This window comes from Ahaetulla prasina, chromosome 3 (genome assembly GCF_028640845.1).
Source record: "Ahaetulla prasina isolate Xishuangbanna chromosome 3, ASM2864084v1, whole genome shotgun sequence".
NCBI lineage: Eukaryota > Metazoa > Chordata > Lepidosauria > Squamata > Colubridae > Ahaetulla > Ahaetulla prasina.
Window position 1 is genome coordinate 128,844,731 of NC_080541.1, and position 16,226 is coordinate 128,860,956.

General features: G+C 37.5%; 1 protein-coding gene across 4 annotated transcripts in view; it reads left to right on the forward strand.

Annotated features, from left to right (window-relative positions):
• PLA2G4A (phospholipase A2 group IVA) overlaps nt 1-16,226 on the forward strand; it is a 164,690-nt gene that overhangs the window by 134,101 nt on the left and 14,363 nt on the right. For all 4 annotated transcript variants that reach the window (XM_058174729.1, XM_058174728.1, XM_058174731.1 and 1 more), the window contains 4 exons: nt 1,429-1,566; nt 2,401-2,493; nt 7,569-7,637; nt 8,630-8,872. In XM_058174729.1, coding sequence (XP_058030712.1) covers nt 1,429-1,566; nt 2,401-2,493; nt 7,569-7,637; nt 8,630-8,872 — 543 coding nt within the window. The remainder of the gene's footprint in view (nt 1-1,428; nt 1,567-2,400; nt 2,494-7,568; nt 7,638-8,629; nt 8,873-16,226) is intronic.

Below are 16,226 nucleotides of genomic sequence, written 5' to 3' on the forward strand. Positions count from 1 at the left end.
AGGGAGGAAAGAACTGGAAGGAAAAAAGGAAAGAACAGGGAGGAAGAAGGGATGGAGGAAGACAGAGGGACGAAGAAAGGAAGGAAGAGGACAAACTGAAGTTGAAGAAACATCTTTGTGGGCGGTTGTCTTTTGAAGAACATTTGACGACCGTCTCCGGGAGAGCTTTTTATCAGGTACGCCTGATTCGCCAGTTGTGCCCCTTTTTTGACCGGGATTCCTTATGCACAGTCGCTTTTGTTACCTCTCGCCTGGACTACTGCAATGCTTTCTACATGGGGCTCCCCTTGAAGAGCACCCGGAGACTCCAGTTGGTCCAGAATGCAGCTGCGTGGGTGATAGAGGGAGCTGCTCATGGCTCCCATATAACACCAATCCTGCGCAAGCTGCACTGGCTGCCTGTGGTCTTCCGGGTGCACTTCAAGGTGTTGGTTACCTCCTTTAAAGCGCTCCATGGCTTAGGACCGGGTTATTTACGGGACCGCCTATTGCCACCGTTTGCCTCCCACCGACCCGTGTGCTCTCACAGAGAGGGACTCCTTAAGGTGCCATCAGCCAAGCAATGTTGGCTGGCGGCCCCCAGGGGAAGGGCCTTCTCTGTGGGGGCTCCTACCCTATGGAACGAACTTCCCCCTGGACTCCGACAACTTCCTGACCTTCGGACCTTTCACCATGAGCTGAAGACGTACCTATTTTTCCACGCAGGACTGGCATAGATTTTTTAGATGTTATTATTGTTTTTAATTTTAATTGGTTTTTTGGGTTTTAAATGTATTTTAAATTTTTGGGCCAAATTTGAATAAGTTTTTTATTTATTGTTTTATCTGTATTGTATTTATTGATTGTTTGTTTTTATTGTGGCTGTTCACCGCCCTGAGTCCTTCGGGAGAAGGGCGGTATACAAATTAAATTATAATTATAATTATAATTATAATTATTATTATTATTATTATTATTATTGTTGTTGTTGTTGTTGTTGTTGTTGTTGTTGTTGTTATCTCAGAAAAAGACCATGGCAAACCACTTTCAGTTAACATTTTACTCTATCCCTTTATTGTTGAATTTATCAAAACAGTATTAGTATCTGAAGTGACAATTTCAACAGATGCTTAACATTTTGTTTGGTCTTTTGCTATGATTCTCTAGTTGGAACCAAGATCTTTCTTGACCCAAACTATTGCCCTAAATAAATAAATCACATGATATATTCATGTGAACACACCAGATGAGTTCCACTTGAGGGAAATTTGACTATACTAGTTTACATGTTCATGTTCATATATATATATATTGGGAGAAGAAAAGTGTGAGAAAATCAAATGTCTGAATCAGTGGCAAACTTCTGTTTGTAAGCACTGCCTTTGTAGTAGGTTAAGTCACTCCTCAATTCTTTTGTCTGTTCTAACCATTGTTTATTGCTGCTTTCAGATTGGGTGGAGTTCAGTCCCTATGAGATTGGAATGGCTAAATATGGGACCTTCATGACTCCCAATCTATTTGGCAGCAAGTTTTTTATGGGCACAGTAGTGAAAAAATACAAAGAAAACCCTCTGCATTTCTTAATGGGTAAGTACTATATTAAATCTCAGAAAGTAAATAATGCCCAAGCATTATTCTTTTTTAAAAAATCGTAGCATTGTTCTCTGAAAATCCAAGGACAAAATGATAGAAATTTTCTACCAAATATAGTGTAATGGCAGCTTTTATCTATTTTGTATGGTGGTCCTTATATACTATAAATAATTATATATGATCCTTTTAATAATTTCTGCTAGAGAGATTCAACTGGATAAGGCAAGTTTTTCATCACATTGTTGAAAGTCCATAAAGGTTTTAATAGAAAGCTCACCAATAGAACCAAGCTAAGCTTCTAGATGCTTTTTTACCTGTGTGGTATTATAGAATTTTAAAAGATTCAAGCATGTCAGATTTATAGCAAAAATAATTGTCTATATTACTCCTAGGAATGTTTGGTATGGGCAAAAAAAATCTGGTTGAGTTTTTTTCTTCATATAGTAGAACTTAAAGTACCATTGTTGTATCAGATCCAGAAAATATATATCTCTCTGCTACCAATTAGTATAGACATTTGCAGCTCAAATATAGTAGTTTAACACACAGTTAAAGTATGTATAAATCACATTTGACTTTTCTAGTCCTATGAGTGGATCCTTACAGGTAGATGAATAGAAAGTTTCTATCCTGTGTAAGGCTTTATAGTTTGTATTCTTCTTCACTCTGTTCCTGAGATCTCTTTTACAGTAATGTAATAATAGTTATTTTTTAAATTTTATAAATGCTATACGTTAGTTTGTATTTTAAAGTCTGACTTTGAAAATTAATGAAGATATTATATTAAAAGGATAATCTATATACATAAAATATTTTACTTTTTTTCAGGTATATGGGGAAGTGCATTTGCTATACTGTTCAACAGAGTGATTGGGGTTTCTAACTGCCAAAATAAAGGACCCACAATGGAAGAAGAACTAGGTATTGTAATAAAAGTTGGAGCATGTGTCTATGTTGATATTTCTGTTTAAAAATAATTAAATAAATGTAAAATTGGCATGCTGAAAAGCAAAGTCCCAGCCTCCAAGATCATCTATTTCCCAGGTCACCTTTTAGTTCCAAAGGAAGTAATAACCTACAGTGTAAATGCTTTGATTGGAAATGTCCTACTTGCCGATTAAAAAAGAGAAAAGTAAATAGAAATGGTACAGAATACCTGTAGTTCACCTTGACCTTCAGGGATGGAATCTAGAGGTGATGGAGATGGTTATCTGTTAAAGGAAGTACTTTGCAACTGTCCATGTGTCCCATGACAGCCAGATTGTGAATGCTAACTTCTTCTCAGAGATTTTACAGCTAGGTAGAAAGAATGTTCACCATATGCACTTATCAGTGTAGAAAGGCTTGGGATCCCTGGGCTAATTTTAAAAGTAGCTTAGACATATTCATGGACTTTAGTAGTTATGGCTGTTATAGCTATAAGCAGCTTGGATGGCATGTTCCTTCCAATAGTATGGAATATCATTAGGAAATAATATTGCTTTTATGTCCTGTGTGGGAGCTTGTCTGAAGCATCTGGCTATATATTTAGTAAGAACAATGCTTGTTTACTGGAACTCTAGTCTAATTTTTCCGAGTTTTATTATTCTGTTTATTCATTGAATGAATGTCTATTCATCCGTTAGGGATAAAAACTTCATGTCGCTTATTTCCTCGTGCAGCTTATGTTAGAGACTGTTATTGTCTCCCTCATGAACTAAAGAACAAGTGAAGAATAATCAAATAGAAAGATAAAATTTCTGCAACAAGATCAGTCTTTTTTATATAGATGGCTAGATCTATAAGTTTAGCCACCTTTCAAACTTATTCCAGTAAAAACATGAGCAATCTTGGGGGGTGGGAATTGCAACCACTCCTGTAACTCACTTGTGTTCCCCCTGAAATCCACATGATCACAGGTTTTGGAACCACTGTAATTTATGCTGTTTTATTAGTAGTAGTACAAATAAGCTCAGGAGAATGGAAGCCTTTTCCTTAAAAATCATGGAACATAATCTATCATACTGCACCAGTATCGATTGGTAGATGTTTTTTCAACTTCCTAGTCTAGGGCTGAGAGAAAATAACTTGCCCAAAAGTCACCTAATTGGTTTCTATTCCTGATGAAGAATTAGAACTTGGGTCTCTCCTTTCCTGGTTCAGTATCTTAACCACTACACCGCTCTGGCTGTCTGCATGACATGATATGACTTTATATAAAAATTGACATAAAATTTTACATGGAAGAATTGCTAAAATGGACAAGAGCAAAGCATCAGAGGTCAATACAGATTTTTTAAAGCAACACTAAATCTATTTTGAGGAAATGTAGAATACTATAAAAGGTTTTATTTCATTCCAAATTGACCACAGAGAATGCAGGAGGTGAGCTGTCTCTGAAAACGTCTTCATTGTAGTAGTCACCCATGTCACTCCTTTATTTACTCATGGTTGACAGCCCTTAGTTTAGTCTGTGATCCCTTACAGAAACCCATCGTTTCCTCCTCCTGCCCCCCAGGCAGTTGTCAGGCTTTTGAAATACTGTGGCTGAGAAGAATATATCCATGTACATTTTTGGCTAATTTGCAGTTCCACATATCCTACAGGAAAGTTCACCTTTTCCTAAAAGATTAGGTAATAAAATTTGAGAGCATCTAAAATAAATTGCTAGTTGGTAGCAGCTGCTTGCCTATACTCTAAAATTGGTGAATTTGTACTTCATTCAAAAGAAGCATTCAAATTATGCATTACACGCCTGTCTGCCGTAGTGGAAAAATATATAGTGTTTCAAAGGCATTGAGACTTACTCCCAAATGGATAAAACATTGTTCCGAAAACTAAAAGCATGTTTAATTCTATTGATTTCATTGACTTTGATATGGTTAACTTTTGTATTACAGGTAGTCCTCGACTTACAGCAGGTTTTTTTTATTTTTTTTTTATTTGCATTTATATCCCGCCCTTCTCCGAAGACTCAGGGCGGCTTACACTATGTTAAGCAATAGTCTTCATCCATTTGTATATTATATACAAAGTCAACTTATTGCCCCCAACAATCTGGGTCCTTGAGGCAACCTTGGGCCTGGTGGGACTTGAACCTGCAGTAATTGCAAGCAGCTGTGTTAATAACAGACTGTCTTAGCAGTCTGAGCCACCAGAGGCCCAGTTCATTTAGTGACTGTTGAAAGTTACAAAGGGAATGAAAAAAGTGACATGACTGTTTTTCACAGTTACAGTCTTTGCAGCATCCCCATGATCATGTGGTCAAATTTCAGATGCTTGCTAACTGATTCATACTTATGACTGATGCTGTGTCCCAAGGTCATGTGATCACCTTTTGCAACCTTCTGACAAGCAAAGTTAATGGGAAAGTCAGGTTCACTTAACAACCAGATTATTAATTTATCAACTGCAGGGATTCACTTAACAAGAAAGGTTGTAAAATGGGGCAAAACTCACTTAACAACAGAAATGTTGGGCTCAATTGTGGCCGTAAGTCGAGGACTACCTTTATTTTAAAGCTAAATCTGTTTCTCTGTTTCCTTTTTAAATTATTCATGGGTTGGTTGGTTATGATGTACTCATTCTCTCATGACTTTTTGAATGCCTGATAGTTTGTCGTTACAGTACTGCATGGTGTTAGTCAGAAATCGTTAAAGCAGAGTCAGTCATATTGCAGAGTTGAGAAAAAAAAAATGCATTGGCCACAGGATAACCCTGATACTGATCTACACAGACATGCACTCAGATGGCCATCGTGTGAGAGCATGACTCTTTTAAAAGTCACACTCTCAACTATTCTTTTAAGGAAGTGATCATCTTGCTTTCCAAAATGCCAGCCACTCCCAACTGAACATTTACTTGAGAAATAATAATAAAAAGAACTCCTTGAAGAGTAAGATAACCTAATTCTTTCATAATGAACTCTGGAGAATAATGTCAGTTTTTTGATAAGAAGAATAAAAAATCCTGCCCCTTTCTTTCCTTATATACAAACATAGTTTGGAAATCCATTTCTTTGGTAGGGTGGGGAATATTGGAGTTACCTAGTAATCAGAGCCACTCATACTAAGATGTTTTTGAATGTATTTGAAATGCTTTTAGTATGCCAGACTGTGTTGGATATCATAACCATGAATTGAGTCCTAAAGCCAATTTTCCTCATTTCCTAGCTTCCAACATTCTGTGCTATCGTAATGCATTCAAAATGCCAAACTGATTTAATATTGGATAACTAAATGGAGCACTAAAGCAGGGTTATATCCCAGTACAGTTTATTATAAGTAGGTGTAATGTCTAGAATTGAAGCAGTGTTTTAGAGTTGTGTGTTTTTTTTCCTCAGCTGCTGTTCTCAGACAGATCCTTATGTTAACAAAACTTTGCTGTCTCTTGGATCATGGTTCATTTGGTGTAGGGTTCTTCCCCCCCACCCCATATTAGGGCTTTTATGAAGGGCTTAGTGAGTCCAGTGGGAAATAGCTTGCTCACTTCTGAAGATGTAATGATACATTGCAGTGATGATATGAACATCAGCAGTGAGGAACTAATTTTGTGCCGTTATTTATAGTAGGGAGATGATTATAGAAGTGGGTCCTAATGTAATTCCAGGAGATTGATTTGAGGGTCTCAGAAAGCAGGAATTCCAAGAGGAGACTAGATTGGTGATCGTTTTTCCTTTTCAGCTTTAGGGATTGAGAATATCCTTTTTCCAGCTTGCCTCTATCTAAGTATATAAATAGAACCCAGACACCCTGGAGATCAAATTACATATTGCATTGAACGTATAGAAGTTTTCTCTTAATTTTTCTTTTATTGCAAGTGATAGATAAATCCTACTTAAATGTGATTGCATATCTGCATGGAGAGGGAAGTTTTACAATCTTTTTCCTTCCACCCTAGAGTTATTTTCCAAAGGAAATAGCTATGAGAAAGACTTAAATTATCTTCCCTGTATACCCTTGTCCTAGTCATGATCTTATAAGATTTACTTTTATGTAACCTATAAAGTACTTTTTAAAATCTAATACTGTATATAGATTTTCTATGATCTACTGTGAAAATAAAATAAAAGTACATTAATTGCTATTATTACATTGACAGAAAGCAGACTAGGGAAAATTATAAGCTACAGAATCTCACTTGTACCTCAGAAGTTTGATTGTTAGATTAATTTGTTTTTCACACTATATTGGGTCTTGCTTTTGACTCAGTTAAGACTAGTGTGTCTCATCATTCAGACAGTGTGTTTGGCTTAAGTAAAACAAAAACAGTATAAAGGTTTTTTCCCCCCAAAGGTGTTTCCTTTGATTTTAGTAATACTGTAATAATAATAAATAGTTAGATCAGATATCAAACAGCAAAAGGAAGTCAGTGTCGGAGAACAAGAAACTAAATTATGAACTTATTTCTTAATCTCTTTTATCAGAGGGTGGCATGAACTTCAGCTTTCTTTGCAAGAAAAAAATCCAATGCCACCAATTTTTACTTGGCCATCCTTTGATATTTATGGAGGTGGAAAATCTTTTGGAATAAAAAAATTGCAAAATTCAAGTTAACTTTAAAAAAAGAGGAAAATATCACAATGACCTTTAAAACTTCCCTCTGTAGGGAAGTTAGGATAGATTAAAACCTTTAGGTAAGTACAGACAACTTCCTTTGCCCTATCTGACTGCCATAGTCCAGTCTCTATGTCAGGAATCGGGAACAATGGCACTTTTATGATTCGTGGACTTCATTTCCCAGAATTTCTGAGCCAGCATGGCTGGCTCAGGAATTATGGGAGTTGAAGTTCACAGGTCATAAAGGGGCCAGTGGTTCCTCACCTCTGTTCTATGTGATGAACCACAAAAGACACACATACCCTTTGTGTTTACGGAATGGAAGGCAACTGCAGTGAAGAAATACTCTGATTGACCACCTTCCCCTCCCCAGTACTAATATATTTTCTAATTTCTTCCATTTCTCTGTTTTTATTCAATATTCAAAGTATCAAACTGTTTCTTTCCTTGTTTTCACAGAAAATATCAGGTTGCGACAGATTGTAAGCAATGATTCAGATAGTGATGATGAGTCACAGGGGCCAAAAGGTAAGAAAAGTTACCAATCGTGACACTGCCTATAAAATATTTTATGGGCAATGCCTTACCAAAGAAAGACATAACCAAAAGAGCCAAACAAGACCGTGTGTTAATTGGACAGAGGTACTTTCCCCCTATTAAACATTTCTGGATGCTTCATACAAGTGTGTGCTTATTTTTTTTTTCTTTGATAAAATTAAAGATAGATGTTTAAATGTCCAAGTTATGTCCCAGATTTAAAAAGCATAGGTTAAAAATTCCAGCATGAGCTTATAATTTATATTTTATGTTAAGATATTGAAAGCATTCTGCATATGTTGTCATCTTGTAACACTTAAAACTATCTGCAAAGTAGGCCTGAACCATGAGATGGGCAGCAAACAAACAAACAAAGAAAGGAATGTTAGTATTGCCATATTGCAGACCAGTGATGAGACGCAATTTAACTTCTCTGAGCGCAGGTAATAAGTTCATGTAGGAACAGTGATGTGCTATTTAATGTTTAAGTACTGGCTTCATTGTTATCTGTTTGCTGGAGAATAGTTAATTACCGTATTTTTCAGAGTATAAGATACACCTTTTTTCCCCAAAAAAGAGGGTGAAAATCTGGTTGCATCTTATACTCCGAATGGAGCTTTAGAAAAAAAGTCCCAAATGGAGCTTCAGAAAAAAAGCTCCCAAATGGAGCTTCAGAGGCTTTTTTTCTGAAGTTCTGGCTTTCAGAGGCAGAAAAAAGTTTTTTCTGAAACAGACTTTCAGAGGCAGAAAAAAAAGCAACAAAAAGCAAGGACAGAGCTCACAACCAAGGAACTGTTGCTAAAATTCACCTCTGGGAACAGCTGTATTCCAGGAGGCCAATTCACCTGCCAATCAGCTTTTTTTATTTTCCTCCCCCAAAACTAAGGTGCGTCTTATACTTTGGTGCGTCTTATACTTATAAAATACAATAGTATGCTAGGTTTCATTGCTGATGCCTTTTTTCCCCTAACCTTCTCAAACAGGCTCAGAAAACCCCCATGCTGAAAAATCTCACGAACAGAGCAGCCAGGAAAGCTGGGTTCAGAGGATGTTCATGGCACTGGTAGGCGACAGCGCCCTTTTCAACACCCGAGAGGGCCGGGCTGGCAAAGTCCATAATTTCATGTTGGGTTTGAATCTCAATACTTGCTATCCGTTATCCCCTTTCGTTGGTGTCAGTACTCAGGAATCGGTGGAAGATGATGACGTGGATACTGCTGTAACAGGTGAAAATCCATATGTTTCTTCATTCTGTTTCTCTGATTAGTAAGACAGAATGAAATATAAAGCAAATGTCAGGGTTCTAAGTAACATACCCATAGCAAAGAAAACTCTGAGGCAGGCAACTTCCCCAAAAAATAGGTTTATTGGATATGCTATATGGGCACAGGCTGGTGAAAACTGACTCTGAATATTTCACATTCACAAAACGTTCAGTCACATGGTCCAATCAGGATGCTGTCCAGTTGCTAGGTGACTCCAGTAGCCGCCTTCCGAGCCTGCAGGAATGTCCCTGGTTCCCAAAAGAAAGTATTTTATTTTGGCTGCAACACCCCACCTATCTCTATTCTGTCCTCCCTATTCCTGTTCTCCAATGTTTCAGCACTGAAGTCTCAAAATTGCCTCAGTCAAGCCAGCTTCAGGGTTGCTTCCAAATACAGATAGTCCTTGACTTGCAACCATTAGCAACCATTGGAAGTTACAGCAGCCCTGAAAAAAAAAGTGACTTACAATCGGTATTCCCATTTACAACCATCCCAACATTCCCCATGTTCATGTGATCAATATTCAGGTGCTTGGTCCGTGGTAAATATATTTACAGCAGCATCCCAGGTCATGTGATCACCATTTTGCAACCTTCCCTGTGTCTGACAAGCAAAGTCGAATGAGGAAGCCAGGTTTGGTTAACGACCGTGTGATTCACGGAACTACAGTGGCTGCCTTAACAACCGCGGCAAAAAGGTTGTAAAATCGAGCACAACTCACTTAGCAGCCGCTTTGCTTAACAGCATATATTCTGGTCCCAATGGTGGCTGTAAGTCGAGGACTATCTGCATACCTAAAGAGTTGTAGCATAGCTTGGGCCTTACATAACCAATTTCAGTCATTCCATCGCACACTCTTGAATTTGTCAAAACACTTCTTAGGCACACTAGTTGGAATAGAGCAGACACTTGACACATAACTGGATAATAATCTTTAGCGTATACTGGAATGAACCCACTTTAAGCAGTTGCCTGCCCTTTGTCAATAGGATAGTGCAGACCCCTTTTGTAAATCCAGCACTTCTATTCCCTGCCTTTCTCGGCACTTAAGAGACATCTGGCTTTAGTCTTGTGGGGTGGGGGCAGTTGACAGTTAACATGATCAGCATTCTCATGCTGGAAAGCTGTGGCAATTAACATAATTTTGACACTTCCTGATCTTGTCTTACATGAGCTTGGTTATTAGAAACAGCCTGACAATCTGATGTCAGGAGTTGGATTCAAATAGTAAGTTGGAAGATTACTTTGGCTGTTTCCAAACCTTGAAAATTATGATTAGAGAAAATCAGGGAGTAGAGAAGGACTATTCCCATGAGTGTGTTTATAAGGTTATCCTTTTAATTAATGTCATTATATTAATATCAAACCAAATGAGAAGGGTGGTATATCCTCTGGAAATTTACACTTATTTATATATTTTTTAATCTTCTATTACTAAATGTATTCCATATTTCAATATAATTTCCAAAGGAGCTTTTAATTAAAAATTGTGACTATTTTAAATATGTGGTGGGAGAAGCCACAGGGTCCTTGGGGCTATAGCGGCAGCTACATTTATATTAGATCCATGCCCTTCCTAGTTGTGAAGGCCCCAGAGAGGCAACATTTAAGGGTACTATATGTAGTGATGTAGATGTCTCTGTGAGATGTCATCAGCTCTGAAAGAAGTAATGGTGTGTCCCTATCTTAAGAAGCCATCCTTGGATCCAGCCAAACTGGATCATTTTAGTTCATTCAAGTCATTGAGAAGGTTATCTCCAGCTTGCCAGAATGGAATATAGGACCTTCCAAGAATAGTTGTAATCTTAGACTCAGTTGATGCAAGATGGAGATATTTTTTCTCATCAACAGCAAATGCCCTCCCAAAACCTTTTGCCAGGTATATCATAGAATTTTGATGGCAAATCTATGGCACACATGCCACAGGTGGCACACATAACCATATCAGTGGGCACGTGAGCTTAGCTCTGGCACTTCCAGTAAGACTGGAAGTTGGCAAACGGAGGGTCTCTGGGTGTGTGTGGAAGATTGTTTTAGCCCCCCCCCCAAATTCCTAGAGAAGCTCTGGAAGCTGGGGATAGCAAAAAACAGGCCGCCTGATCCCATTAGAAGTTGGCAAATGGGATGTTTCTGGCCTTCAGAGGGCCTCTGAGGGTGGTGGTGGGGAAGGCTGTTTTCACCCTCCCCAGACTCCTAGAAAACTGGAGCCAGGTGAGAGAGAAAAACAGGCTACCGGGCCATCGGGGGGGGATGTGGGGGGGTCGCACGAGCATGGGCAAGGCACATAGAATTGTGGGTCTTGTCACAGACACGCGCGATCCCCCTTCCCGGCATGCAATGGCAAAAAGGTTAGCCATTTCTGCCGTAGAATCATATAGGGCTGGAGGTCTGCTAGTCCAACTCTCTGCCCAAGGCAGGATATTGCTTGGCAGTCCCTCTTTAAGCAAGAGCTTTGTGGGGAAGTTCTCAAGTCTTATGGAAATATTCTTATGTTGTACTTATTCTTAAGCACTCTTATGTTTTCCATGTGGAAAACATTATAGAATTGAGAAATAAGTTTCAGGCAGTAGGAGAATAATATGAGGGTTGGTTTCCTCTTGCCTCAGTTTACTTTTGCATGTCTGAGCCTCTTGATTAGATTGATTCTTTTTTCTATTGAAGGAAGCATTTTGAATCCCTCAATTGTTATATTATTTAAGTAAACATTTCTTTTACTGTATATACAGTATAACATGAATATATAAAAGACTAAGTATTCCTCACTACCATCTCCACAAAGTAAAAACTGTTACATTTGATGTCCAGCAGAAGCATAATCACTAACACCACAACTTTTCTTGGTCCAATACTAACTAAATAAAGAATTTATCAATTCTTGGGTAAATAAACACACTGGGCAGCTGCTTGAAGAATAGGGTAATTCATTCCATTATGTAACATGGAGTATAGCGAACTTTAACCAGGATCTGCCAATTATTATTTTTTTTGGCTCCCACCACATAACTTTTCTAGTACATCTTTAACTTACCATATACTGTGACCCCTTCTGCACCTCCCAAAATTTTTTTTATTCACTCCTCCTAGTTACTGGAAGTTGTATAATAAGAAACACTTGATTCCAGTTCACCAATTTTCTCCTTTATGTATTTGTAGTAAAATTGTTCAAATCTAAATGGAGACTAAGTAATCTGGATGATTAGTTTATAAATTTTCTCATACAATCCCTTTCATACTTAGAACTCTTGCTTTCTAAAATAAATCCCTTCCCCTTTCGAAGAATATCAGCTTAGATGGAATTATAAATCCTATCTAAAGGTTAAAATAGCATACATTTTGAAAAGTGTTTCAGTAAAAATATTTCTTTTAAATATCTACTTCCTCATAACAAAGGGGTGCAGTGGTTCAGCAGTTAAAGATGTTGAGTGTCAGCTGGAAAGCTGACAGCCCTGATTCAAGACTTGACTTCCCCACAATCTATTATGCCTACCTAGCAGTTTGAAAGCATGCAAATGCGAGTAGATAAATAGGTACCATTTGGATGGAAAGGTAACAGTGTTCCCTGTGCCTTGGCATATAGTTATACTGGCTACATGACCACAGAAAATGTTTTGGGACAATGCTGTCTCCCTTGGTTTAGAAACAGAAATGAAAACCACTTCTTAGATACAACTGGACAGTAAAAACTTTTATCTTTACTTTTTACTCCTCATAACTTTTTAAATCTAACATGTTGTTTCTCACAATAGTCTACTAAGGCTATTTACAAGCAGGGAGTGAAATGTCTCTCTTCTATGTTTGTATTTCTACAACTCCTTTTTTTAATTAAAGGGAATGGTTTTATCTGGATGCGGAGGATTTTCTTGTGGTTAATTCTTTTTATCTGATGTAAGCTGCTGGGAATCAGCCTCTAAATCTCAGCAATAAATAAATTTACTTCCCCAAGCTTCTAGTAAACTTGAGTCTTCAAGGCTCATAGTTCTTGCAATACTTCTCTTCCAATAAGTTATCCAATTCCCTTTTAAATACACCTACATTGGTGTCTATCACCACATCTTGTGGTAATAAATAAAAAAAACCCCTATACATTCTATGAAGAAGTTAATTCTTAGGTCTGTTCTAAATCTCCTGAGATCATTGGATGATTCTGCTGCTAATTATTTGTAAGAAGGGGGGGAAAAACTCCATGCCACACATACATCTCAGTATTCAGGATTTTATTCCTTACTACCTGCCATTAAGAAAGCTGTTCATTCATTTCTGTTTTTTGTTTTCCATTTTAACCATTTTGCAATCTCCCAAAAGATGGGGCTTCTTTTTCCCATGTCTGTTTATTTTACTCAAGAGTTTATGATGAAAAACTTATTCAAAGTTTTTTTTAAAAGTCCGAGTATTCAATATCAACAGGGTCATTCCAGTCACATGGCTATTGATAGCCTCAAAAAACTCTCAACAATTGATACAACAAGCTATATGTTTGTAGAACTCCTTCAGATTTTTTTCAACAAATTTTATTATAATTCTCTTACATTACTGTATGTATCTGGTTATTTTTTCTTCATATATTAAGTATGTATTTATAATATATTTCTATCATTTCATGATGTATTTCTATCATTTTTCCCAATTAATCTGGCCAGTTTGTAATTTGCAAAATTTTTCCTGGTTTATTTGTTTCCTTAATTGGTGTTATACTGGCTATCTCTTGGTCCTCAGAACTGAAACTGAATAGCAGTTAATTTTGGGGGGGTGGGAGGAGCAAGGAGTTGACAATTTCACATTTGAAATTTTTAAAGAACTCTTAAGTAGATGCTATCAACCCCCAGTGATTTATAAGTCTGTAGGCTCTCAAGGAAGGAAGTCTAGAATATTTTTTGTTATTTATCTCTGTTTACTTCTGTGAGAAAGTCAGGTATCATATAACTTCTATAGTGGTGTGTGCATGTCAATATATGTTAGATTAGATGAGAAGGGGCAATGCAGTGGCACAGCAATTAAAACTATGGGCTTGTCATCTGGAAAGCTGACAGGCCAGGTTTGAGACCCGAGTGCTGCACAACTGTTCTTATCCCAGCTCCTACCAGTTTGAAATCCTGTAAATGCAAGTAGATAAATAGGCACCACTTCAGTGGGAAGGTAACAGCGCTCCATACCTCTATGCTGGCCAGATGACCACGGAAACATAAACAGAGATAAGCACCACCCCATCTAGTTGGCAATCTGCAGGGACTCCCTTAACTGAGGATGGCTATTTTTTTTTACATCTTTATATGTTGGTATATACATAGAATATATATATATACACATATACATACAGTATAAATACATATATACACTGCAAAGGGACGCAATGGCTTAGTGGCTAAGATGCTGAGTTTGTTGACTGAAAGATTGGCAGTTCAGTGGTTCAAATCCCTAGTGCCGTGTAATGGGGTGAGCTCCAGTTACTTGTCCCAGCTTCTGTCAATCTAGCAGTTCAAAAGCACGTAAAAATGCAAGTAGAAAAATAGGGACCACCTTTGGTGGGAAGGTAACAGCGTTCCATGCACCTTTGGTGTTGAGTCATGCCAGCCAAATGACCACGGAGACGTCTTTGGACAGCGCTGGCTCTTCAGCTTTGAAACAAAGATGAACACCACCCCCTAGAGTCGGGAACGACTAGCACATATTTTTTTATTATTTACATTTATATCCCGCCCTTTTCCGAAGACTCAGGGCGGCTTACAGTGTATAAGGCAATAGTCTCATTCTATTTGTATATTTTACAAAGTCAACTTATTGCCCCCCCAACAATCTGGGTCCTCATTTTACCTACCTTATAAAGGATGGAAGGCTGAGTCAACCTTGGGCCGGACTTGAACCTGCAGTAATTGCAGGCTGCTGTGTTCTAATAACAGGCTTCTTACCAGCCTGAGCTACCACGGCCCATGTATGTGCGAGGGGAAACTTTACCTTTACCTTTATATACATAGAGTTTTGAAGAAACAAGGACTGACATTTTATTTTTAGATGGTTTTACATTTAAAGTCTAGTTTTCATCTAGGAACTCAAGGTGTTGCCTATAGCAGCAACTTTCTCTTCATTTTGTCCTCCTAACTGTCCTGGCTGACAGAAGTGACTGAAATAGATGTTTTTCGAAATTCCCTCTTGGAAATTGAATAGAGGGTTTTGTACCCTGTATTCATTGATAAATTCTCATTCAAGCACAGACTCAAAGTGAAACAAAAGAGGCTTCCAGGCCTGATAAATTCATTCTATACTTTCTGGCTTTCCTTAAAAGCATTTCTGGAAAGGAAACATCTCTGTTTCTCATGTACTCTTGGTTTAGTTCATTCTTGGAAGAGAAAATGAATTATTCCAGATGAACTTCTTGTACATATGGAAGCTACAAATGGAACAAGGTTGGAATAATCTGAACCAAATGTCTGGTTTTCCATGCCAAATTTGTATTTACAAAAGAATACCCAGATATGCATTTGTCCTTAGATTTTACATTTATCCATCCATATGAAACTTTGTTCTGCATGGTCTAGTAAAGCTCTACAAAAGTAATTGAAACAATAGAGTGGAAAGATGACGTTATGTCTGCTTCATCTTGGAAAAAAAACCCTCTAGCATTAGAGAATGGCCCATAAGAAACTTCATTTAATATAGATGTCCCCTGATACTCCTCCAGTTAGACTGCATTTGTTGCAATTGAATTTTATTTTTGGACTATTTTCATAAGACGTCAAGTAGCTTCTTAGACAGATTCTAAAACTTAGTCACCAAATTTGAAATATTTGGACAAAAACTTTTGGCATCCAAGCAAAGAAAAAGGTGTGTGGTCCCTTCCTCCTTTTCCTGACACTTTATGATTCATTTTCTGGCTTATATGAAATTAGAATTCCTCATGGCTTTTAAACTAGAAAATTTAGGCTTAACATCAGTTAACAAATCAAGATACTCACAAGAAAGAAAACTGTGATTTACCCATATCATTAATAACATTTCAAAGTGAAGCTTTATGGAAGGACTAGGGATTAGCATTTGGTTTCTGGGTTTTGTTCAATTTACTAAACCATATCTGAGGGCTGACCAAGCCAATCCATTAAGGTTTTATTTTGCTTATATTAAGAATGTGGACTGTCACAAATAAACATTGGATAATTCCACTGGATTATTATGGCATGCCTTATAGCATTCAGTGCTTTAAACAGGCAAAATGTTTTTGGGTTTTTTTGGTGAATGGCTTTCCTTTTTTAATAATAATGATAGCATTAAAATGTTTGCTTCATGCAGCTACATTGTTTTTCACACACATTTTCCTGCTTGTGCT